A 27,382-nucleotide genomic window follows, 5' to 3' on the forward strand; every position below is an offset into this window, starting at 1 on the left:
GAGTATACACAGGCAAGATTTTATACCCAACATAATAACACAAACATTATTTCTATAGATACAGAATGATACGTCCTTGAGTGATAGATGAAAGATAAATCAGAAAAGAGAGATAGAAGTTATTAATTTAAATTTATTTACTTGGAGTTTGCACGTCTTTATTGATGGAAGATAGCAGCTATTTTCTGATAACATCTATACAATATTGCTACTTTCACTCATTCATAACGTACAGAAATGAAAGTCGTCCCTTGGCATTTTCTTGAATGTTTGACTGTTTCTTTATATCCTATCTGAAATCTTGACATATTTTTTTTTCTTATCGTCACTCGAACTGAAAGGGAGTAGAGACTGTGTCAAAGATAGAGCTTAAAAATGGCACACAAGCTGAGTTTCAACGTTTATTGATAGAGCACTCTCTGCATTTTATACATCTAAACTCAGAGAAGTCTGTGATGTGCGTGATATTTATATTTGTAACAACTGATACATATTTATAAAAGATTAAAATGAAAGAATTTTAGTAAATAACTTATTCAAAATTGTTGATTATCATCTCTCTCTTATTCTTCTTGGTTGCTGATTATTTTATTTCTGCAGCATCTCTGTTACGATCATTTAATTTTATTCTCTACTTTTAAATAAGAAAAATTCTATAACTTTTCTTAAACGGAGTGTTTATAAATTCGTTCTTTGCAGTTATCTTGCTTATCTTCTAGATTATAAGTAAATTACATAATCTAATCTTCCTTCTTTTCAGACTGTCCGCATCTTTTCTATTATATCTTCTATTTTCAGTTTAAAAAAGACAATTTAGTAAGATAAGAGATGAAATATTCTCGTTTTTTAGCGGAAAACTAAACAGAATAATTGAAAAATTATCTGTTGTTTCGTTTAGTTAGCAACAGATGGAGCAGCCCTACTCCTCATCCACCGCATCCCTACTTCTCGCTCTTTAAAATCGATTGTGTATACTGAATTTAACTGCTTGGCGCCAAATTTAGCTAATTTAAGAAGTGAATCTGGAGCCAAATCCTACAAAAATAGAAAAAATAAATCAACACTAAAAACAGGAAAATGAGGGCAGCATTCTCTGTTATCCAATTACATTTCTGTCTCTACCTAATCATTAGGAAATGATGCGAACGTAATCAATGTTAAATTGACCAAACTTTTAAGAGTTATGAAGTGTCAATAAGAATTCCATCCTCTAGTAATTCTACTTTCGAAGATAAAGGGGCGATAAAGGAAAGCATAAGCCTCCTGCTTCACTAAAAAACATTATAAATAAACAGAAAAGTCCTCAAATATTACTCATAAACTGAATTTTATTCCTTTCTTAATACTTTTATACGGAACTTTAGGAGTAAGATTCGGAGAAACAGTCGAATTAATGTCTTACATGAAGTATAATAAGTGTTAAGCAGCGAGGGGTGCGATTCTTAATGTTACACTATAATAATTAAACTATAATTCAGCTGACAGAAACGACTCTAAGGTAGTAAATTCTTGTTTATATAATTGATTAAACACATGGAACAAATGGATATATACGCAATTAGTTCCTCCCTACTTACTTTAACATCCTGTAAACATCTTTTACCTAGAAAGAATTCAAGCAAAAGCCAGGCTGCAATTTTTAATTTATTTAATTTAAAATATATGCTCTCCACCTCAAATTAGTAATGGCTTGCCACTGTAAATCATACTTTTTCTGATAACAGCAGAGTAGTGCCGGTCATCTACGTAACTCCGTGCAGGGGAGAATTTTGAATTAAAATCACGTAACTTCCGGTAAATACCGAAAGTTCATGTATAGTTAGTTAATCGGGGGCCTCCTGTCACCAAACTTTCCATATCTGATCTCGAATTTTATCTAACACCGAGAAGGAAGGACAGTGGAAGTTTATAGGTTTACAATATTTTTAAATTGCAGCCCAACAAGTTATTCACCTGTTCTATACGTTTCCACCATTTTTAAATTGATGTGACGTGGATAGAAGTAAATCACTTGGTGTTTTCTTAGTAAATCAAGATATTGGATGTTGCTTTAACTCGTTATCTTGATATGGTTCTTGGATATAACGCGCTGTTGTGCTGCACAATTTATATCTGTCCACGTTACAGAAGTGTAATAATTTAAAGAGTAAAGAGACAGAGAACAATTTTGTGTTGAAGTTCGGCACTCGAGAGAAAATAATTTAAACTTTTGACACGATGAATCACGAAAAGTGATTAATTGTTTGGTTATTTCTTCCGAGTTTCTAGAGGAGAACGGAGTGGATTCACGTAACACAATAAATATATTACGTGCCTGATTTCTGATGTAATTAAACAGTCGTTTATCAAAACCTTTCAACAACGGCCACTGACGGAAACACTAAAAAGGCCGTTGTTTGCAGGTTATTTTTTATGCATTCTGTTCAGAAAACAGAAAATGTTCCTGGATAAAGTAACACTTCTTGGAAAGGAAAGTGTCCATTCTTTGGAGGTTGTTCTGTACATATTTCTATTTTGAAAAAGGTTTTTTAAAGGTGTCCGTTGTTGAGAGGTGGCCCTTATTGTAAGTTCGACTGTGTAAGGAAAAATGTACAGTATCTGGAATCTAAATTTTCTTTATATTTTAACAGCGAGATACGCTTTTTAACTAATAACTTAAATAAAAATTTAAATTTCGACTGTGTAGAAATGAAAATACATAATATAATATTTGCTTTTGATAAATTTACTATGTTTAATATGATTTTATTTAGTTTTTCTGGTGATTTATCACGAAATCAACTCGTTTCTTGCTGTTTCTTAATGAAAGAACGACAATTTACTGTCGAAAGATTGATGAGTAACGCATTGAATAATGAATAAATGTAGTCAAAATTAGTCAAAATGGATAATATATTACGAAATTCACTGCTTTGAAACTAAAAATGTTTTTTATCAAGTATATTTTCTCATATATTTTTAACGTATTTATGTTTATCTCGAATATTTTTTCTTCCTCCGCATTAGTGATGCTTAAAAAATGATACTTGATCATTAATTTTTTTACTGTAATATTCAAAATGTTCTTTAAAAATTTCGAATTACAAAAGAGATTCTCTCTTGTTCGGCATCTTATAAAGGGACTCTCTTTTTTCTTACATTTGTATGAAGGGAGTCTCTCCTCTCCAGCAACACGTGAAGGTATTCTCTTCTTCTCAACGTTTTATTAAGAAAGTCTCTTCTCTCCACGATCTTTTGGAGGACTTCTCTCTTCCCCAGCATCTTATAAAGATGTTTTCTTCTCCAGCATGGTATGAAGAAATTCTCTCTTCTCAGCGTTTTATAAAAGGCGTCTCACTTTTCAACATCTTATGCAGGGATTCTTTCTTCTCAGCATCTTATGAAGGGATGTTTTATTTTCCAGCATCGTATGAAAAGAGTCTCACTTCTCCAGCATCTTATGAAAGGATTCTTTCTTCTCAGCATCTTATGAAGAGAGTCTCATCCCTCCCGCATCTGATGAAGGAATTTTCTCTTTTCCAGTATCTTGAAACTAAAGAATTATATTAGAAATAATTATCTGAAGATACTTTTACAAAATCCGAAAATTTTAACATGTTATGTTGAAAGTTCCTTTACTAATTTAATTTAAATCCACGTGTTGGATGTCGTTACGTGTGACGTTTCTTAAAACGAACTCATTCTAATTGGACGAAACGTGCACTTTACTCTGTAATTCATAACACTTCTGATAAATCATCTTCGTCAATCGAAGTGAAATTATATCTGTCATTAGTCACCATATTTCTACACGTTTCTCGCATTAATTAATTAATTAAAGCGCGTAACGTGTAGAAAGTTAACTGTTTATCGAACCGGCAAAAACCACTCCAGTACAGAGAAATTAATAGAGGATTATGGGAGTGGCACGATGCAGAAAATGCCTCCACGATGTCGGTAGAAAAAAAGGAAATAATTCCTTTTTATGAAGAAAATGCCGTCTACAGATAAAAGCCCCCTTTTTCCAACTTTGTATTATATCTTGGTTGGAAAAATAGATATCTCCCCCTTCTTACATTGTCGTTGTAAGAACTTTATCTTCCTTAAAGCACGTTAAAAAAAGAAGACACTCCAGTTATTTCTCTGTTCCAGAAAGGAATTTCTTTAAAAATCTAAGATTGGTTTGCGGCTTCCTCCTCCTCCTCCACTTCTTCCTCTTCTTCTTTCCTCTGTCGACGGATTTCTTTTAGAATTTTCACTCACTTTTTTCTCCTGAATTGCTTGTGTTCGAGTGACAAATAGAAGCTGGGAATAATCGAGACTAAAACGAAATAACACTTTTGATAAAAGATATGTGGACACGCGAATAAACAAATCAGTTTTTGATTAAGTTCGTCAGCCCGTGAAACCCTTTTTGATACGATTTTGAAGTTGAATGTAATATTCTTAGATAATTTGCATGAATTTTCTGCATTTAAATAAATCCTACGTTTCGCCAATTGTATATAACTTAAATGAAAACTTCAAGTTTTATCGACTCGTCATTGCAATAATTTAATAGTAATTCGAGTCGAATTTTATAATTTCTGCATAAAATTACCGATTAAACCGAACGACTTTCAAGTTTCTCATTAATTAAATCGTTATCTTCCAGCAATTCTTCTCAAAGATCTTCAAAAGCCATCACTTTCTTCTCTCGCATCATCTCACCAAAGGAGTGAATCGAAGCTGGAAAGGTGAGAGAATATCGTTTAATTATTAATAACGTGCCACGAAGGTATTCTAAATGATAAATTTCATCTTCATTCATCATCTTAATTCGTTTTTATAACTTATATCCCCAACAAAACTGATTTACTCGTGTATTCTTTATGGCTGTAGTTCGCCTTCACCGCATTACACGAAAGAGCAAAAGGATAAATCCATTTTGGAAAATACTAACGATACTATTTTCCGCATTACTTTGTGTTTTCTTTTCCTACTGGGTAACTGTTCGGCAATCTTCTAAATCGTGGTATACAAAAGGCGTTTTAAGTGTCTCCATTCGTAGAGTACACAATCTCGGATGCCATTATCATGTGCATTATTGTACATCGTTTCTTACGTAAAGATTTTCTCTCTTTTCTTTTTGGATAAAACTCATACACTTCTTTGTGCAGTCGATGGCATTGTGGAAACACAATATTGGCATGGCGGGAGAGTCTTTACTACAATATCCAACAATCGTCGAACGGGTATCGTTTGCTAGACAAACGATCCGAGAAAATGATTCTTCCACCCCAGCTACTCCAGGGGTGGATGTTGGAGTGGATTTGTTTCCGAGGAAATGGCCGAAAGGGAGTCTTTCGACGTGTTACCCCGTCCGGTCGTTAGGAACCAATAACGGGAGTGCAGTCGCATTTTTCAGATCGGAATTTTTCCATTTCCTCGATACGTTTGGCGCCATCTGCCAGCTATTTTAAAAATAATGTCGTCGAGGAATGTTTTCTTTTGATCGGCGCTTTGGCCAACTGCCCGCTCTCCTTAATCGAATGCTAGAACATTTTTGGAACGGGTCCCGTAGAAAAAAACCTGAGTTACAGATGGCTACTGCTAGATGGCGCTACTTTGCTCTCTAGTAGAGTAGGTAGCGCTATGTAGCTCTCTGATAGAGCAGGTGGCGCTACATGTCTCGCTAGCAGAGTAGCGCCATCTAGCGATAGCGATAGCGCCATCTTCCTTGTGACGAGCCGTCGGACCGAAAAAAACGTAATTAATTAAACGCTCTCTAGCTACACCACACTCCTTCGCTAAACTAGTAATCCAGTCATAAGGTGGAACCAGGGGATACATAAGAAAGAATGGAGGCAAAAAACAAACGATTTATAAAAGACTCGGTTTATTCGTTACCTTATTATCGTACATTCCGAACTTATTTCGTCCACTAAGACATAACTTTTAAGACATTTCGCTAGAGAATCGACTTTCGAGAGACCTCTTGAAGAATTATTCTCTGAATGAAGAGCTGAGCAAATGATTAGGCAGTTTACGTGTTTGATCAGCCAGAGGCTGCGACCAAGTCGGGATTGTCCTTAAAATTTAGATGGAAAAACGTACGGGGAACGGATCTACCTCTATCGGAGCTGATAATAATAAGCCGTATCAGTATATTTTTGATCATTTACGGATCCGACGTCTGCATTTTCTAAGAGTCTAAGGTCTACTCGTTCCTCTCGCTCCGCATCCGCCATCTTGCATAGTAACCGAAACGACTGCTCTACGATATTTTGACTCGTCTAGTAAAAGAATGAAAATAAAGGTAAGAGTCTCGACGGCTGTTTTTCTATCTAGGAGAAGGAAATGAATTCTACCGATCCCTTCCGATAAAATGTAACTAATAGTTAAAGAGTATTATGGAAGATTGAAGTGGTATGCTTCGATAAAGGCATACTTTTGGCACGAGTAAAGGTGGCGAAAAATCTTCGCCTAGATCCTATCGTCCGTGGCCAGATATGAGAAATTTCGTGCGAAATGATTGGCCCAAACATTTTGTTTTTTGGTTTCTCTCGGATCTACGACTCCTTAACGAGAAGAAAGATAGAAGGTAGCTTTGAGCAAGAGAAGGTATATCATTGTAAACTGCACGGAATCGCTAAAATTCTAGAAAAAAGGATCGAAACCGGTTCTATTGTAATCAACCTCGATTATTGAGCCAACACTCTGTGGTCGATAATAATAATAATAATAATAATAATGTAACTATGATATGAAAGATCTTTGGCAGACTTCTGCGCGTTGTGAGTCGTCTAGCCGATTCGGTATTATTATTATTTTTTTTTTTTTTTTTGTTTTTGGCACGAGTAGGTAGATTCGACTCGTGGAGAATGCCACTAAGCTCTCAGTCTGTGGTATAGGTCTAGGGGTAGAGACTGCTGCTAGTTGGCTTCGGTGATGTATCTAGGCTATGAGATGCGGCGCCGAAAACAGACAGACGCACGTAGATATGATGGTGAATGCTGAAAAGAGAATGAGGCACACTCGATCGACGACCATGGCTGCGAATTTCCATTCGGCAATCACGTCGTTCACTTCGTCTTCGTTTCGCATTCGAGTGGTGATGTACCTCAATTCCTTCAGGATGCAACTCAGTTCTCTTTGCGCTCTGATGCACGTGTGCAGAGTAGATGCGTCTTCCCCGCCCGGCATGTGAATATATCCACCCGTACTATTTGGTTGGCGAAAATCGTCGTCTATATCCAAAACGTTAGCTAACAGACTTCGCGAAGATCTTTCCTTCAGTTCCAATTCTTTCATCTTCGTCGACATAAATAACTGTTTTCTAGTTATCTTCCTGCCAGGTCTGTCCATTCTCAGTATCCACGGCAACCAGATAAGAAAGATGGTTTTCACCTAGCAAAAAAAACATTAAATATATATATATATATATTATATAAATATCATTTATCTACTAGGCGACTTTACGGCGCCGTTCCTTCATCTCCACATTCAATTAAGCACCTCTAAACATCCAACGATACTCACATACTGTGGCATATCGTGCGTTTCGGAACTTCTGTGATGATAATTCAACACTACCACGGTCATTACCACAGAAAAGGCTACCATTATCATGATGCAAGCAAAGTAGGTGCCTGGAATACAACAGAGGATAATATAGAATTCCGAATGGTCATCTCCTTTATTTTTTCTTTAAATTACTTAACTATGTGCACTAAAAATATATATATATAACTCAAGAGGGAAAGAACACTTAAACGTGCAGTAAAAAAAGAAACGAAAATCATCCGTCTGTCGTTCTGTTCGCTTCGATAGAACGCCCGTAGATCGTTACAACAACGAATGAAAGACCCATTTTTGAAATCCTCGGATCGAACGAATTTTCTGCTTACCACTACACCCGCTTTATCGGATAACTGGATAACCGAAAACGTGTTGCATCAGCAAGATATAGAATCCACCAACGGATTGCTTCTGTACCCGTTATTGTGCCGATGAATAAGATTCTTTGATGCTCCCTTCCGCATCACTTTTACAGTTTATAAATTCAATTTTCTTATAAATGGCCACCGTGATGAGACGTTTAAGGGGTGGAAACGTTTTCTGCAATCACGTGGACGGGTGTTGTGTGACGAAATCTCCCTTCTGGCGAGGCGTTTGCTCGAGAAGGGTGCGAAGAAGAAGCCAACAGAACAGCAGACGAACCCTTCGAAAAAACAAATAATGGAAGACGTAAATCACGAAATGCACGATGTGTAAAAGTATGACATAAATTAAGAAATAAAAAACAAACGGACTACAATAAAAAACTGATAAATCAAAACTAAAAATAAGAAAAGGTGTAAACGTATGTAATCGATACCTCTTCCACATTTCTAATTAAAAATTGGAATAGGTAAGCTCGTGTTTTTTCTTTAATTAAGTTACGTAACTTAAGGTACTTACCACTCACAAGTAAACAACTAAAATACTAAAACAAAAAAACAAATTCTGCACATAGAATATTTATAAGAGTTTGGTATTTAAAAAAAAAATGGTTGACGACAGACTATTACAGCGGCAGGACTGCAAATTCACGACATACAAGAAACAATATGTGCAAGTGTTCGGTGTGGACATGCATCTAAAAGGTGCGCAACACACAAAGAAGCGCCTGTGCAATACGGCATGCTTTATTATCATTAAATTTATTTATTTTTTTTCATTCCATTCATGCAAATTTTAAAGTGACGTCACTGTTTATGCAGGGAAATATAGGAAATTTGCACACGGCCGTTCCCGGAAGTGAGTTTCGTCGCCGACGAGTAGGGGGGATGAAAGCATCCGTCATCGAAGAGTAATGGAATTTTGACAAATGTCCATATTTTTTTTATTGTGTTACGTCACCGTCCCCGCTGCGTGACGCGTGTCCTTCGTCCTAAAAAGTAGGTCGTCCGGCATTGTGTACGTTTAAACCAATAGGAAAAGTCGTGTTTTTTTTTCTTCTGTCTGCCACCAGAAAATAATCGAAACTTCTCGTGTAGGGTCGTAAATTTTCGGAACTAGCGGTTGCAACTCACCAGCGGGAACGGCCTGACTGACAGTAAATGTATACACATATAATAAATACAGTATACATAAATCCACTATAGATGTCATCTTAAAACCTTAGACGGGTTGCCAATCCGGTTATGGGGGGCTTTAAATTTTTCTGTTGTCTTCGTACTCCAAAAAACACAGTGTCTAACACAGGGTAAAACGTTAATTTTTGGAATTTGTAAGTTAAGAAAAACAAAATTGAATTTTAAAAAGATAGAAAGAGATAGATCTACTCGAGTTAAGCACGGGTCCGTGGCCTCCTAATTCTTCGAGTACTCGATGATGTCAGAAATTACGAAATGCGGAAGTTCCGTCACGCTGACGTAGCGCTTTCGTAACTTCCGATATCGAACCTTCCGGTAGGCCAACCGGAAAATGGAAGCGGGTATTCGAATTTTTATTTATTTATCTGTTTTTTTTCTTTTTTTTTTCTATTTAGGAGGTCACGGAACCGGGTCAGAGCAGGACGACAGACGTACTTTCTGTTTTCTCGCGCGGCAGGATTTTTAGACGAGAGGTCAAAGGGGGGCCAGCCTGGGCCAAACGTGGGTGAGGTGCAAGAACATAAAACAAGCAACGTGGCGAAAGTAACGTATAAATACTAACAAAAAGGGATAAGTAGGAGGGACGCGTTTAAGCTAGGTGCGTTATATAGCGAACAGTCGGTGACTCCTGCATAAAAATCGCTCTCTTGGAGGAAAAGTAGCTCAGTCCTGCCTCGAGTCATCATATTTTTTTTTTTTACATTTAAGATTCTAAGTATAAAAGAATACGTGTCGAGAGAGAGATAGAGAGAGAGCGCATCAGTGTAGTTATCTATTATTTATTTTGTTCGCACCTATTATGGCAACTGCATCAGAGGTCACCGGAAGGGTGTCTGTGACCAGCAGATTAAACACAGTCAAGGACAGAAGAATGGTGATCCCTGTGAACGGACAAACCGTGCGATAATTAGGGAGGAGTGCAATATTATAAAGTCTCTCGTTCCTGTCTGTTAAAGAAAAAAACATCTACACCATAGTCTCAACTACTCTGTTCCATCCCATGCACTTTTTTTTATTTTTTTTTTCGTTTAAAACATGGATATACTGTGTCTACTGTCCGCACCTATGATGGACACAGCATCTGATGTCGGTGGCATGGCTTCAGCCAACTGCAGCATAAACACCGTCAGAGAGAGCAGGATGGTTACCCCTATGGACGACAAGTACAATCATGTCAGAATGATGAAAAGTTCAGGGACACACTGCCTAGATCTTCCTCTTCCTCCACTCTACCCCCAAACCGCCGACTAGTGAGCGGGCGGGACGGAGTGGGGAGGCGGAATTTAGTATCGAATTATAATACCCGAAAGTCCCGTGGAAAGTCTCCACCGTCTATCTAGATCAGTGGATAAATAACTTCTCCCCCCCTGCGGCCTCCCAATCTAGGCAATGTTCGTCCCGGCCGCTTTCTTTACTTACCTCGACACCGGTGAAACAAGCCACACGCATCAGAAGTGTGAGTGCACGCGTGACTACGTCACGCGTGCGCTCTTTCGCCGATTGTTTCCTCTACGTGACTTTTCCCGTCCACGTGGAAGACAACTCTCGACATTCATAGTCTAACCAGCACTTCCCCGCATCCGGAAAAAGAAAGAATCAGCACCTCTGACAACATAATCAGGGGTTCGATTTCCATACGTGTTTTCACACTTAATTATTAACTTGTTAATTGGAAACACGTGACAATGTCATAATTGAAAAGTTACTAAATGCGTGTAACACCCCAAAGAGGTAAGCATGTAAAGACTGGCATGTGTTAATTCGACGTCACTAATACAGTTACCACGAAAAGGTCACGTGGAAAGTGCTGGTTATATATACATTTATATATTAATATATATATATATATATATATTTATTTTTCTCAATTATATTAATCAATATCATCGTTAAAATGCCATTGTAAACAGTAAAGCGTCACTTCCGCTTATATTTACTCTGTTGTATTTATGACATCATCCATATTTTCTCTAAATGGAAGTAAAATGGAAGACGATCCACTCCAAAACTGTTACCAGATGAGAACAAGCGATGCGAGTGTTCAGAAAAAAAACTTTTAGACCGAATAAACAAGAACGTTGCTGTTTCCAAGTGATAAAACTCCCCAGTTTCTGTGACGTATGGCAGATTGATTTTCAACAAAACGATGATAGTTACAAAAATCACGTTCGATTTTTTTTCGTCTTACTTCTTTTTTTTTATATTTTGCTCTTAACACAGCTTTGGAAACTTTGTTCCACTTCCACATCTCATTTACTTGTTTTTCTAAGAATAAATACAATTGAATTTTTTGAATTTATGTCTAACTAATTTGCAAGTATCTCTCGTATCCTCGTGTTAAGTTGACAGCGAGCGATGCTACCCACTGGTTAGAAACGACTACTTTAAATGCACGAGATGATTCGTGCTGTACTTTGCATTAAAAAGATCCACTTTCTGTAGAATGGTACTCATAAACATCTGAATGTAATGCTCTCTTTTGTTGTGGTTTCAGTTGAATCACCGCATTTCTTGGAAAAAAAAGTGAATTGCCAACATATAGAAGAATTGTATAAAGAATTATACAGATGGAATTTTTGGTAGGAACTTCTACGGTTCCAAACCTGGAATTAAGCAGAATTTACCAAACGTAATACGTTATTTCGTGCATCAATGAATTAACACTAAATACACGCCATTTGCCTAGTGGATAATACCGTAGAATATTCGTAATTAGTCGTGGGTTTGCGCTTCAATAGCGTGGGGTTTTCCGGATTTTCTCCGAAAAACACTTAAATAAAGGCCAGTTTTTCATAGAAGCTCCTCCTGGGAGGTACCTTCTTGACATTTTCCGGGTTTATTCACGTGCCTAACACCTAATTAAAGTCCAGTTTCCCATAGCTGTGAGGTATCCCTTTGGCAGATTTTCCACGTGTTTCTATACACTAAAACCCTTCAAACAGTCATGCTATTTGTTAGATGATAATAAATCCTGTTTAAAAATGGAAAATAAAGCTGCAAAATCAAGAGTTTTGTTCGTAATTTAATTGAAATATTTTGGTCTTGTTACTAATACGAAAGGTCCTCTACCAAGATGAAGGATATCTGAATCTTTACAATGGTTTATGTTATTGTAATAAAATCTATTGCTGTATTGTTGTAATTTACATCTGTAACATTCGTATAATTAGAATTTTTGCTCTATAATTTGTCAGTATTAAGAATCTTCTTTTTACGAAGAATAACGCTGTTTGTTTTCTTTTCGATCAAAATCCTTTCTAAATTATTTTGACGAATTCCTTCTTTGAATATCGCTTCATCGTTACATAATTTCCTTATTTTTCTTTCTGGAATTATTCTTTGATGAATTTAATTTAATATTCTTTTTTGCTAGAGCTACTCCTTCGTGAGTGCAGCATGCTTCTTTGCTAGAGCTACTCCTTCGTGAGTGCAACATGCTTTTTTGCTAGAGCTACTCCTTTGTAGTGCAACATGCTTCTTTGCTAGAGCTACTCCTTCGTAGTGCAGCATGCTTCTTTGCTAGAGCTACTCCTTCGTGAGTGCAACATGTTTTCTTGCTAGAGCTACTCCTTCGTGATTGCAGCATGCTTCTTTGCTAGAGCTACTCCTTCGTGAGTGCAACATGCTTCTTTGCTAGAGCAACGCCTTCGTGAGTGCAACATGCTTCTTTGCTAGAGCTACTCCTTCGTGAGTGCAGCATGCTTCTTTGCTAGAACTACTCCTTCGTGAATGCAACATGCTTCTTTGCTAGAACTACTCCTTCGTGAGTGCAGCATGCTTCTTTGCTAGAGCTACTCCTTCGTGATTGCAGCATGCTTCTTTGCTAAAGCTACTCCTTCGTGAGTGCAACATGCTTCCTTGCTAGAAACTCCATCGCAAGTTCAATACATCTCCTTACTAGAACTATCCTAATATATTTCCTGGCTGCAACTATTCTTTGAAAGTCCAATGTGTTTCTTCCTAGTAAGATCGTATTTGATGATTGTTTATTACTTTTGATACAGGATTATACTTGTGTTTGTAATATGTCTGGAGAACAGAATATGCTATAATCTATGATTTAATTCAGTTTATTGAATAACACATAACGCCCTCAATCGCCTGTTTAATTAATTAAATCGCATTGTTTTTCTCTTTCAATTTGTTTGTAGATTTACTTCGCAATAATTATATACAAAGTTTCTTCTTTATTTTCCCATTACACCGCTTCCAATTATGTTTCGAGTTCTGTAAATTACATCACATCCAGTTACAAATTCGCATTAACAAGTACTGTACATTATATCGAGGTTTCTTCTTTTGAAAATGATTGAAAAGTATTATAATATGTAATTCTGTTCATGTTGGAAGCTATGTTAATGATTTATAGAAGAATCATCAATTTGTTTTACTTTAAATTTGAATTAAGGAAAAACTTTAAGTTGTAGAATTTATAATACATTAAAATATATGCTAATTCCAAAACAATAGCTTTTTAATTATCCTCACTAATGGTGAAAATAAAAATATGAATAATTCAAATTCGAAAAGATAGATTATCAATACATTATTTCATGTCAAATTTAATAATTCAATTTTTAAAATATTTTCGTATTTTTCCATATACTGTACTTGAAAATCTGATGGTTTCATTTTTTTTCCTCTTCCTCCTCTTCTTTCTCCTCTTTTTCCTTTTCTTCTTTCTCTTCTTCACATCTATTCAAGAATGTGGAGTCGCACATGAATTACTCTTTTCTATTCGTTCTTGCATTGTGCATGCATCCACATTTAAAAGAATCCAGAAAATATTATTCCGGAAAACAACGACTTGATCCAGATAATTCGGGGTTTTCCTCTTTACTTCTTCAGTCCATTCTTCCATTTAGCAACACGCTTAACACCACCGAATATTGGTAGGTAGTCGCTAGTTCGCTCCCCACTAATGGGCTAGTCAGGTGTAGTTTTCTCGCTTTTAACGCCAGTTTTTCATAGAAATTCTCTCAGAAACACCCAATCTTGTTAGAGTACCCAAGTGCTGCGTGACTTTATCAATCTAATGTTAATGATGGCTTTTAGATTTAGTTTCTTGTAAGGTTCCTGTAATTGTGTCTATGGATATGAAATTCATAAGCGTGAGGAGCAGAAGAGAGCGAGCTGTGGTGCATTTCAATCAGATGAAACATTTCACCACTAAAGATTCTAGGGGAAGAGATTTCGTTAATGTTTACAATGGCTTCGTTAGTTAAATAATTGAAATATAAATAAATAATTAAAAATACATGCATGAATGTCCATCGAATAGTTTAACCATTCGACAAACTTTCATTCGTGGATCTAAATGGTGGATACTGGTCCCTCAAAACGACGCGGAAGCGGCTACAACTTCTAAAAATTTCCGTAAAATACAAAGAATGATTCGAATTACTTGTCACGGATACTTTTAGATTTTACTTGGATCCTTAAGAATATTTTTGGTGTTTTATGGGCACTAAGATGGCCACTTTTAGCCATAGATATCGTGGGTTCGGCCAGGACCTCTATGGGGAAGCTGAGTATTGAAGAATGGTGACTGACACATCTTGTACACTCCATCCTTTAAGAATTCTTGGGAGTTCTAGCTCTGATTCGAACCAGGAACTCCTTAAACAGGTAGACTGATGCATTAACCGCTCTGGTCATCCGGCCATCAAATCTTTTAAGACCTAGAATATATTTTTATGAAAATCCCAGGATAGTGCAAAGATCATAGTCTTCTTCAGCATCTTCTTGAAAGGCCAGCAGAGATTTGCTTAGAAGGAAGAAACGTGAATGATCCCTCTACCAATCAAAAATCCGCTTCCGCGCTCGTCAATGGAACCAGTACCTTTGGTTTAATTCTTCAGTTGACGGAGCAATGCGTTGTAGGAGCGATGTCGTCTCTCTGGAAACGTAGTACGGGGGATCATGCTCCTACAAGGGATCCTTCCTTCTGCAAATAACACGGTAAACGGGTTACGCGCGGTTCGTGGGGAGGAACCACTTACCTAAAGTGAGTTTTTCCCCAGAGTCGGGTGGCAGTGTGAAGCCCAGTAACGTCATCGAAGAGATTAGAACGCAGGGGATGATAAGATTGAATCCGTAATACAACGTCCTTCGACGAATATGAATGGTGAATGTGATGTCTACATAAGGCTCCGGACAACATGCGTAGTATATTACATTTCGAATTCCCGGTAACCCTGAAATACAAAGGGGGGTTAGATTGGATCCGGGTTCGAGACTTCAAACTCTTCGAGTGTTTCCACCTTACCGATGAGATCCCATTCGCCATTGATGATGTACGTCGAAAGGTCTCCGCCGTCTTCGCTGGCTAACCTGAGATCTATCTGGTTTCCATCGTAGGTCCATGATCCAAATTTCATTTGGCACATCTGATCATCGAAAGGAAACCAGGTAATGTCGATTTTGCACGTGCTTTTGAAGATTCCCGGAGGTATGTAGGTACAACTTCCGTTGTTACGCACCACGACGTTGGTGGGATACGTACCATCAATCTTCTCATCCGCGCTGGAAAAGTCACGGGTTCAGCACTCGTTCAAATGATCAATTACGGACGGAAAAAAATTTCGGAACTCGTTCGAGATCGGGGATTCGAATCGGGATCTTTAGCACGGGGGGTGGGAGCCGATTCGTGAGGTTAGTGTTTCCACTTTGCAGGATTTTAGAATGATCAGTTTGTACCGAAATCTAAGAAAATACATTGAATCACCCCTACCTTTTGGGTGGGTGTTAGAGTAACGCGCGTGCACTGAACTGTGTTTGCGGTATTAAGAAGAAAGACTACGTCACAAGGGTTTGGCTCTCCGCTTACGGTTCCTGAATTTCTTTCCGACCATGGAGGAAAGTGCCACCAAAGTAAGAAACTCCCGCATTTAATATGGAGGCACACGCGGTGATGGATGCGAATTTCAACATGACGATCAGCAGACGGCGTTTCGTACTTTGGCAGGGGATAGAGAAAAAATCATTCACCTGTTGTACATCAACACGTCTGGTTTCCAAAGCCGACTGGGAGGAATTCTCAGGTCCTTGACGCCGCCGTACTCCGAGGCATTCCATCGTAGGTTGATATCTACCCATTCCTACGTGCGAGAGCCAGTTAATTCGGGTGTGACGTTTTGCCGTTCCCGCCGACAGGTGGCTCCGAGTCGCTTCTCTCGGCCGCCCATTCCGTTTTTTGCTCACCAGCCACAGTTGCAACATCCGAACCACGGATGAGGAGGAAGAGAAGAGTGCGGGCGCGCGCGCGAAAGCGGCGGAAGAGAAGCGGCGCGCGCAACTGTCGGCGGGATGCGAGGGATTAAAATTTTTTTTAAAATTATTTTTGATATTCTGGCTTTAAGTTTAGGTTTTTAAGAAAATAGCACTTTAAATTTACTTTGATTTTAAAATAGAAATATATGAAAAATATGCAAGGGAACGAAGAGAAGCATGCCAGGGAGAGCGAGGAGGATGAGGAAGAGGAGGAGGAGTTTAGATAGTGTTGAAACATGCGGATACAACAAAAGAGCAGGGGGGTGCCTGCGGGAGAGGGGTGAGCGAGAAACACAACTGACATTATAGATGCTTCCACACTGGAGGACGTCTCGAGCTTGTTTTTTTTTTTCCTTTTTTTTAGAAAAGTTTACACGTCACGAATGTTAAAATTCGAATGTTATTCAAGGTTTTATTTTAGAGTCACACCCGTCGAATTTTTAGTTCCTGTTTTAAGTATATGAAATTTTATTTACGAGACGATTTAAAGTAAACTTTTTTTTTCTCTTTTTTTAGACATAATGGTCAGTTTTGTTTTATCAAATAAAATAAATTAAAATATTTAAAACCGGAAGGAAATATTATTAATTAAATTAATTGGATTTTAATCTTTTAATTTAAGAAACAAAAATTCATGCAGATATTTTAAGCGTTGTAGAGGATAAAAGTTGGAGTTTAAGACATTTTTTTTTTTAGTTTTGCTTTAGTTTTGTTTTAAATTTGGTTATTTTTACAGGGGATTTTTTTATTAGAAGTATTTTTTATTAATTTTTTTTAATTTTTAAATCATAATTTATATATACATGTATATATATATATATACTTTTTAGGTTATTTTTTAGAGGTTTTTAATCGGGGGAAACATCTTTTATCCTCTAGATTTCACTTTTTAATCAATATTTTAGCTTTAACTTACCAATTTTAACCAGATATTTGTTATTATTTGTTGGTTCTTTTCGTCCTAAAGAGAAAACGAAAGCAAAGAAGAAAAATCATTTCCATTCAGATGAAAAAAAGAGGAGGAGGGAAGGAGGCTGGGAGGGGGACATATCTTGTGCCATAAACAGTTGCGGTACTCACCAGATTTAACCATATATTTGTTATTATTATTTGATTCTTTTCATCCTAAACGGAAGACAAAAAACCACATAACAAACATTTCCCTATTGGTCAGCCGGTATACTACTCTTTTTTTTTTAATTTACGGCACTTGGCCTTAATTTTAATTCTTAATTTACTCTTAAGAAACCGAGAGGCGGAGGAAAAATTCGTTTTGTTCCCACGTCATCTGACCTCTGACCCGCTTGCTTCTTCAGGAGGGTGCACTAAGAGACGAAGACGTCATCAAACTGTAGGCCATCTTCCCTATAAAAATTCGTCTTCTACCTTATTTTAAGGCTTTGCTGCTCGCGTGAAAACTCAAAAATGGAGAAAAGAAACTGTCGAAAATTAATTTTGTTTATTTATTTTTAGATTTTGTTCTGTATTATATCCTGACTTTTTTTTATGAGGGAGAAGAATAAAAGAAGAAGAAAATATTTCACATCTCATTATAGACAAGGATACGTTACGTTTATGGATGTTGCAAAGGGGCCAATCACTAGAGAATTGTATCCAAAATTTCGTTTGACGTTTGTCTCTGAAGATAAATAAGAAAATTATAGGAATTTGGATCAAGGTTCGTGTTGACGTGTTATCATTTAGGGAATGCTGTTTATATCGCTATAAATTTACGTCATAATAGGTCTCAGGACAGAGAACCTTATTGGAAAGACTCGTGTATTATGTCATGTATTTTTCTTCGTTTTATATACCATATTTTCGGTATATTTTAATATAAAATGAGAAATTTCTTAAAGATTAAGTACAGAATGGTATATTTTCTTTCACATATTAACAGAATATGTATATATATATATATATATATATATATATTTATTTATTTATTTATATTTAATATAGTAAATAAGCAAAATACTTACTCCATTTTATTTCATTTTCTACAGATAAGAAATGAGACAGAGCTACACACTTTATCGTAATCTCTCCTTCTTTGAACTCATAATATAAATTTTATCTAGAAATAAAAATTATTAGCCCACACGATGGTCTAATATTTGTGACGTCTGAAGTTTTAGAATCGATGAAAAATCAGATAAATCCAATAATTTTTTTTCTGAGGGTTAAAAGAACAGTTTGGATAAGAAGGATGTGGGAGATCAGCATCCGAAAAGTATGTAAGATGCTCTGTTGATTTTTTAATCGGGATTTGAATAAAACTTCTGATATCTTTATTTCAGGATTAAAGATCAAGGATTAGCTAAATCCATCTACAAACGTTTGTAAGAAACAGATAAGAAGACGGTTGCAGCATCCATTAAGAAGCACCTCTTTCCATCAGTGACGTAGACCGTCCATCTAAACGCTTTTAGTCACAAATAAAACGTGACAGGAAATGTGTTAAAACGTAACTTCCGGTTACATAACCTCCCGAGGCAAATTCTCCATTCAATCGAATTTTTCCTCTGCCCCGGTCCCAATAACGCGTCTACTTTTAGGCACCGACGAGGGAGAGCGAATCGAAATCTGCCCTTTGGGCATCGTACGGTAAAACCTCGTGGAGGAAGGAAAAAAAGGACTGGTGGAAGAAAGATTTGGGGGGGAAGAGAAACCACCGGCTTTCAGCGGAAATCTTCTTTAGAAACTCGCTTCTCATTGGTCCCTCGGGGAATTTCCGTTCGAGTCACACGTCTCTAGCCACGAAAGAATGACGTCAGATGGCCCACGAGGTTTTATTACCGAGTCGCGATCTATCATCGTCCGTTCCCTCTATATTTAGCGACGACGGCGTATCACTCGCAAGCGCGTGGGATGACAAGTTCCGGTTTTTCTGCGATTGATACCGAGTCATCTCCCTACGCAATCTGATAATTAATTAAGTTATAAAATTAGCTCTTTAACACGGGGAGAGTTCTTTAAACGAAGTGAAGACTTTTTATATTGTCTCGCACCTTTCTAGAACTCTAGAAAAATTATTTATTAACGTAGAGGTCCATCACGTGAGGAAATCTCATCCCGGACATCCGCGCTAGGAAAACAGGGGAAAGCGGGGAAAAACGGGGAAAACGAGATGCGTAACACATTTTAGGACCATGAAATTAAGAAATTATATCGTTAAATGTGAATTATTCATTAAAATTTTGTATTTCCTTGCGATCGTATCGCTTCCAACTGCTCACAATCAGCAATTTTCAATGGAGAAAAGGAGAAAAAGACGTAGCAATTCTGTCGTCAGCAATTTCTAGACCGTCGTTTAATTCTCAAAAATCGATTATAAATAATGGTTCCGTTTATTGAAAATAATAATTATAAAATGAAAATTTATTTCCACATTAAAAAGAATACTTTACCTGATTTTATTGAAAAAAATTGAATTGAAATTTTCGTAACTGTTCATTAAATGACGTAACTCGTAACAGAATGACACTTTTTTAAAAAAACAAATGAAGACATTTTAAGTACCGTAAACTTAACAACGACGGCGGTTTTTTTATGGAAGGGCCCTAAAAAGGGGCCACACTATTATATTTTTCAAACGTTTCTCTCATCTTACCTCATTTTATGGTGGTGTACAGTAATCAATTCCGCTCATCTTACCCTATCTTTCCCCGCATCCCACCATCCTCATTTTTTAAACTCCATCTTATCAATACTGTCGATAGGGATGGAGTGAAACTTATTCACTTTATTCACGCGACTTTTCTTCCTATTTATAGAATAGAAATAGAGGAAGACGTTTAAAATAGTAAATGACGCTTCTCTCAACCTTTATATACGTTTTTACCCCATTCTATTTCCTCCCTCACCCGTCTTTTACTTCTCCTCCTATCACTTTTATGATGTGGAAAATCAGCGAGTCTCTTTTATTCAGCTTTCACATAAAACGTTGCTTAATTTGTTTGAGATTTTCCTATTTTCCGAATATGTTTACGTCTTCTTCCTCTTTTAATCTAATTATTCCACTTTAAACAACGATGTTCAATCCAAAGATGCTTCTGGAATAGGAAGAAGCTGATATTTATCCAGCTTCTTCCTTCTTTCATCCAATTCTCGTTGGCAGAATTTTTCTCTCGTTTAAAATCTTATTAAATTTCGACAAAATTTGGTAGATAAATGTGAATGTTACAATTACGAGATCGCTTATCGAGTTAACAATGCCAAAACACCTCTTCGACTCCTCATTGTACTTGGATCTATCGAGTGATGCGTAGCATCTAATCAAATTTCTTTATCAATTATGATGAAGATGATCGATTTTTAAGCTACTTCACCCTCCTATCCTCACTTTTGTATACTTAAATGCCTGTCAACACCGATACAAAGCAGTAAAACGTTTCCACAAAACTTTACCTTCATAAATTTAAAAAAATTCGAATATTTAAAGCCAAATAATTATATTTAAAAATATTCAATATTTACTGAAGGATATCGAGTGATAATTTTAATAATATGCTTATCGTTAGCCTAGTAAACAGAATTTCGAATGTTGTGCGACAGATGGCGCCGTTCGACCTCACTTACACCGCATCCAACCTCTCACCAATTTTCATTTTAAAAAGAAAACGTTCAAAATATTTAATTTTCTCCTTAAATATGGCAACAAATCTGAAAAAATTCGTAGTTTTTAAAAGTATACTAAAATTGAATCGCCTTGAGCTGCGGTAACGTCTCGTGCCAAGTATACGAGAGATGTGTGATCGAAGCTGTGACGATTTCACTAAAATTAAATCAAACTTGAAAGATCTATTCAGAGCTAAGTTCAAAATATAACATGCCAACCAGTAGCCTAGCGGATAACACTACTGAAGTCGTGGGTTCGCGTGCTCACGGGTATGCTATTCGCTTGCCTAGCTTCTAAATAAGGGGCCAGTTTAGTATAGAATATCACTTTTACGATAATTTGTAGAATTTTTAACTCGATCTGGAAGTTACTACCCCGTTTTCACCCGAATTCACTCATACGTCATCATTCAACTCAATCTGGCGGCCATGTTTGTGGTTTAAGCTTAGTCTCGCAACCACGTTTCGTGGTTTTTTGGTTCATCCTCTTTAGGATGGACCGAAAAACCCACGAAAATCTCGGTATTTTGTTTTTGTAAGACATTTTTGTAAACGTTTTTTTTTCTTTTTTAATTAAAAAAACGTCATTTCAATTTTATTTTACTCGTCGATAGGAGACGAAATTCCGCATTGTTTCCCGTCGGCACGCTGCAAGCATTCATTCCTATTCAAAGAGTTAGTCTGTTTACGGACGGATCCAAAATCGATACGAAGCGGGAGTCGAAATCTTAAGGGAGTGAATTTATTGCGCGGTTTGTAAATTTCCCATTTTATTTTCAGTTAAAATAAACTCGCCATTGCCTTCTTGTTGGAGAGAATTTAAATTCTCGAATGATTCCAGATGGGATGTCTGCTATATTTCTGAATGGCAGCTCCACTAACTTTTGACTTATCAGATTGACTCGCCAATGTTTTCTGTATCCACTGCATGCGCTGGAAATGGAGGGGAGAGAAGATACTACTTTCTGGATCACGTGGCTGTCAAAAGCAATTTGTTTCCCCATCCTTAAGATAAGTTGAAAATCGTTCGGAGGGAAACTTTGATTTCTCGCGTTGAAGGACTTAACAGAATTATTTTTGATATGATACATAAAATTTAAAAATGCTCTTTTCCACTTTCTAATATTGAAATAATATTCATGGCATTTTAAAATGTTCTACGTTCTTTTTCCTTTCTACATTTTTATCTTCGCTGACGTCAATTTTTTGTTTTTTTTTTCACAGCTTCTGGCTCGGCACCAAACTAAAAATCTCAATTGTTGATTTGTTTTTATTTTCTACTTTAGAAAAAGTGACGTATAAGAAACGTATTATTTATTGTGACATAGTCACAATTCCGGGCTGCAGTTTTTAATCATATTTATTTAAATTTATTTAATTTAAAATATATATGCTCTCCACCTTAAATTAGTAGTGGCTTGCGTTATACTTCTCCTGATAACAAATGAGTCGTGCCGGTCATGTATTTAACTCCGCTGAGGGAAAAATTATTGAATTAAAATCTGACTTCTGTTTAAAATCGGAAGTTTATATATAGTTAATCGGGACTTACTGCCTCCAAGCATTCCATACTTAGTCTTAGCTTTAATTCTCTGTTGTCATTCTCGAGATTAAGTAAAGACGGACAGACGGACGGACGAAAGTGAGAATTTATACGTCTACATTTTTTTTTTCAAATTGCAGCGCAATTAGCTTTCGTCATTTTGTAGACGTAAAACAAGCTGTTGAACACAGCATCTTTATAAAGTTCCTGAATATTGTTTAATTGGTCGTGGGTTCGCGCCTCCCAACGTGGAATTTCCCGGACTTTCTTCACGTGTCTAACACCTAATTAGAGACAAAAGGTGATTTCTGGAAAACAACGCCCATGTGTTGCCTTCTCTCGTCAATCCAATCCATTTCGGGGCATAGAACAAGCTTTTTAAGACAGCATTGTTACATTCTTTACAGTATACTTTCATATTCTTAATTATATTTTCTGAGAATTTTATCTTGATTTTTTTATTTAAATTTTTAGAATGATAACAATATGCGGGAACCCACCAGTAGCCAAGTGGAAAAAAATTACAAAACAGTTGGTCGTGGATTCGCGCCTCACCAACGAGATGGCCACGTGAAGCTTTCTCGGTTTTCTTCGCGTTTATAACACTTAAATAGGGATCAGTTTCCTATAGAAAATCCATCTTGAGGGGAATGCTTACCCCTCGGGAGGTATCTCACCTCGGTAGTTCGCCCTCGTGTCGATCTGCCATATACAAGCAAACAATATGCGATTCACAATATTAAGTTTTCAATATGGCGTCCATAAGAGTATGTTCTTCGTACGATTTAAACTTGAATAAAATTTGGCAATTCATTATCTTAGAGCTGACGATATAATATATAATACAACAATATGATATTTTTATATAAGAAAATCCTTATAGGAAGCTGTGAATAACAATGTAACAATCTCTTCCAAGATGAATTCGTTTCTTATGCAAATTGCATTCAAAACAGTAACGTAATAAATAATTCATGGATATATTCTTGAGACATTATTTAACAAAAGGATCAGAAAAGAGAATCATTATATAACTTGAAACCTCATCCAATTCGTGCTGAAGTAACACATGACATAACATGAGTGGCACAGTTTGTGTTCCTCAGAATTTCATAAGATTTCAGCAAATGAATACATTATCTGAAAAACGTAAGTTTACACGTTATAAAACAGTAAACGGTGAGGATTTCGTTGGTTATGTGCTGAAAATCACCGTATTTAGCTCCCTCAACAATGCCAAGAGACGTTGAAACCTTTTGCAACACGCTTCACGAACGGTTAGATTTATTTGTACACGTCAACGCGACACGTCAGAGATCTGCCGAAAGAGGGTGCCTTCCGAGAGGACTTTCTAAAGGAAACTAGCCCCTACTTATGTATTACAAATGTAAAAAACACGGAAAACTCCGTGAGGCAACCCGTTAGTCAGACGCAAACCCATGACCAGTGTTCGGTGGTTTTTATCCACTCGGCCACTGGTGGAAACCCTTTAAATGATTTAAAGGCTAGTGATCGTTAGTATGTGTTTTTCAATTATAAAAAAGAAGAAAAAATATTTGATATACGCCCGGTATCAACTGGATTAATGAGCAACGATGGTACTTTTCACGGTCGAGTTTATGAATGGCTGAGTGGATAATACCACTAAATACTAGTCGTGGATTCGTGCCTGACTAAATCCGAGTTTTCCTGATTTTCTTTACTTTCTAACACCTAAATGAGGTCAGTTTTACATAAAAATCCTTCAGGAGGCACCCCTTCCTCGGCAGATCGTCTACGTGCTGCATCAATCAATCCAATCAAAAGTACAGATGAGTTCTTTTTATTATACTTTTAGAGATAACTCGTGCCGACTACTGGCCGAGCGGTTCTGTCATTAAACACTGGGAGTTCGGTCGCGGCTTCGCGCCACGCTCTGACGGGTTGGCCATGTGGAGTTTTCCGGGTTTTCTCTCTATCAGTAACACCTGAATAGGAGCCAGTTTCCCTTACAAGACCTCTGGAAGGCATTTTTTCCCCTTGCGTAACGCCTCGTTCTAGAGAAGGCAACGGGGAACCACTCTGGATGTAACTTTCTCAGGATACACCTTGGCGCGTTACTAACCACTCATTAACCTGTGCCAGGTGCTCGCCGAAGTCAGGATGTTCTGATATGGCACGCAAAGAGAGATCGAGAGAGATAACTCATCTAGAAAACATCACAGACGTGGCACTCAATCTTTAAAACATTCTGTAAATGGCAGTTTTGTGATCTCGAAAACGTTAATTTCTTGCTTGATATCTTCAGAAACTAAAGATCATTAAAATAATTTGAAAATCTCCATAATAGAAAGTAGCCATTTCTTAAAAACTCAATGTTTTGCATATTTATTTGTTAACTTTCTATATTTTTCTAACTCAGTTTACACTTGTTGTCACGTAAAAGAGAATGAAATTTGATGATAGTGTTTAACATCTCTCCATATTATTTTGATGGGTAATAAATATTCAAAAAAGAACCTTGATGATGGATGATCGGATGGAAAAAATATTGACAAACGCGACCCATTAAACATATTGATCTTTTTATAAGATCCAGGCAGAAATCAATGGAGAAATCCACAGAAGATTATGTTAATCAATTGATTTTTAATGTTACGGAATATTTTTAAATCCCTCAAGAATTTCTCCTCTTCATCCACCTCGAATTTCAGCAAAGTATAACAGGAAAAAATGCAGAAAATACTTCAAAATTTCCGATTTTTTTGCAATTTTGTAACTTTCTGAATAAAATCACAAATTATTATTCAAATAATATAAAGTTTTAAGCCGAAAAATTAACATCTTTTGAAGAATTTTGACATAAAAATCTTCAATAAAATGTTTTTGGTCGCGTTGTTTTATTGTGAGCGAGACTATTCGAATGACGTCGATCGTCCGCAGCACCGATTGGTTAAACGTTTCGCTTCGACCAATCAGCGTGAAGATCGAAAAGAATATTGCTAGAGCCGTAACTTTCAGCTGAATTGTTTAACCAAAAACTTTCGTTGCGGTAAATTTTAAGCAATTAAATAATTTTTACGAGTGTTTTTTAATGAAAATGGATGGTGTTTTCGTTTTTTATCGTTTTAATTTATATTCCGAGTGAAAATAGAAAAATTCTGCATACGAAAATGGAGTGAAATATGTGATGAAGTAGGAAGAATCGAGTGCAACTTCTGATTAGTTGCTGCTTAATTTGGCTCGAATCAGCAAATATATCGAGAGAAATATAAAAATTAATTCAAAATTTGGATTTAGGAAGAGTTCACGTTCACGTTCGCGCACATTTTCCCAAACTCAACGGTCATCTCTCTGGCAGAAAAGTGGATAAAACGAAAATATTTTCCCGCTCCTTCGTGTAAATGTCCAACGTCGAAACATCGGATTATCCGCCAAAGAATTCTCAGACCAATAAATTCCTCGTTCATTCTGGCACGTGGTAAGAAGGTGGAGAGAACCAGTTGACCTGGATGTCGGTCGTCGAGCGGGTGGCATGTTGTTAATTATCCTTCGACGTTCCCACGGATGTCGGATGTTGCACGCGCTTCGTCTTCTCTTTCGTATCATTTCTGAAATCGTATATCTTAGAATGGATTTAACGGAAGCGAAATGGAAAATATTTTTGTTTCATTTTCTCCACGAATTTTCTACCAGATAATGAGGAGAAAAATCGATGGTTTCTTTCATAAGAGGTAGAAATTAACTCAAAAATTAAAGCCGGGTGATGGCGGAAAAGAAGCAGACCATTCTCTGCAATAACATTCGACTTTTCATGAGATCTCGGAGGATCTGCCAAATGATTCTTTTCTTCCTCTTCCACTTTGCTTCTCAAGTTCTTCCTCCAAGAATCTGGAATTGACATCTCTAGGAAATTCACGAGATTAACAAAAGACGGGGTATTTTAAAGAAGAGGAAGAGAATCGAGAATCATTTTCGCATCCTTTTTCAACACAATCGGCGCGACTCACTTAGTTTCGCGTGGTCTATTAGTCGGACGAACGAACGGACGGAAAGAGTACTTACCACATCAATTATTTGCTGAAGCGTTAAGCCGAAGCTGAGTAGTAGAGGCTCGGACTCGTTGGCTACGGGTCTTTCCAGCACGTTGTAGTCGTTCAGCAGTTTGTTGAGCAGTCTTTTCTCGTGCGGACCTTGCTTGGACTCTGAAAAAATATCCAGACATTCATTACATCTCACCTAACACCCCCTTCCATCGCGAATCATGCTCTTTACAACTCTTACGCTCACTAATTCCTTTTGGATTATAAATATTTAAGAGTTGTCGGGGCAACCGCGAAACAGCCTGGCTTAGTTTGACATTCAAAGTGTTCTGTACCAGTCTGTACCAATGGAATGTACCTTAGAAGATTGAGGAATCCGAAACCGCATCATGATGCCGATGCTGTTTCAAATAAGCAGCAACGACATACAATGAAGGAATGATGCTGGGGAGAGAGTAATGTTAGAGCGAAAAATGAGGGAGTATCGAGATTTGAACATTTTCAAAATATATTTTAAATATAAAAATCCATATCTGAGTGCGGTACATCAAAATCACATTTATTTATAATAAAAAAAGAAAGATTTTCCGTCGCTAAAACTTCGATTTTATAAGAAAAATTATATAAATATAGAGTTAGTCTCCTTTTTTTAAGGTGGACATTATGTAAAAATGAAAACGTGTTTTCGTTGCGTGCAAAGATCCATCGTTTTCCAACAGAAGAACGGTTTTTTCTTGTAGTTTTTTTACAAATATTTTAGTTAAATATTCAAAAGATGAAGATGCTGTGGGGTTAATAAATTCTCTGAAAGATTACAAACGTGAAAG

General features: G+C 36.9%; 1 protein-coding gene across 4 annotated transcripts; it reads right to left on the reverse strand.

The window, feature by feature from the left end:
• Positions 1–5,840: 5,840 nt before the first annotated feature.
• On the reverse strand, positions 5,841–26,712 carry nAChRalpha6 (nicotinic acetylcholine receptor alpha6). Of its 4 annotated transcripts, XM_067266553.1 has the most exons (9): positions 26,578–26,712; positions 17,451–17,495; positions 16,089–16,198; positions 15,367–15,623; positions 15,101–15,295; positions 10,162–10,248; positions 9,893–9,979; positions 7,501–7,610; positions 5,841–7,368 (listed from the first exon to the last, which is right to left on the reverse strand). In XM_067266553.1, exons 3-9 carry the CDS (start codon positions 16,097–16,099, stop codon positions 6,916–6,918), a joined length of 1,200 nt encoding a protein of 399 aa, XP_067122654.1. In that variant the 5' UTR covers positions 16,100–16,198; positions 17,451–17,495; positions 26,578–26,712; the 3' UTR covers positions 5,841–6,915. The 4 variants fall into 4 exon arrangements, with proteins under 4 accessions (XP_067122654.1, XP_067122651.1, XP_067122652.1 ...); XM_067266550.1 differs by lacking the exons at positions 10,162–10,248; positions 17,451–17,495; positions 26,578–26,712 and adding an exon at positions 17,287–17,306; XM_067266551.1 differs by lacking the exons at positions 9,893–9,979; positions 17,451–17,495; positions 26,578–26,712 and adding an exon at positions 17,287–17,306.
• Positions 26,713–27,382: the final 670 nt, after the last annotated feature.

Source organism: Centruroides vittatus, unplaced genomic scaffold (assembly GCF_030686945.1).
Source record: "Centruroides vittatus isolate TY-2023 unplaced genomic scaffold, ASM3068694v2 contig_2747, whole genome shotgun sequence".
Classification (NCBI taxonomy): Eukaryota; Metazoa; Arthropoda; class Arachnida; order Scorpiones; family Buthidae; genus Centruroides; species Centruroides vittatus.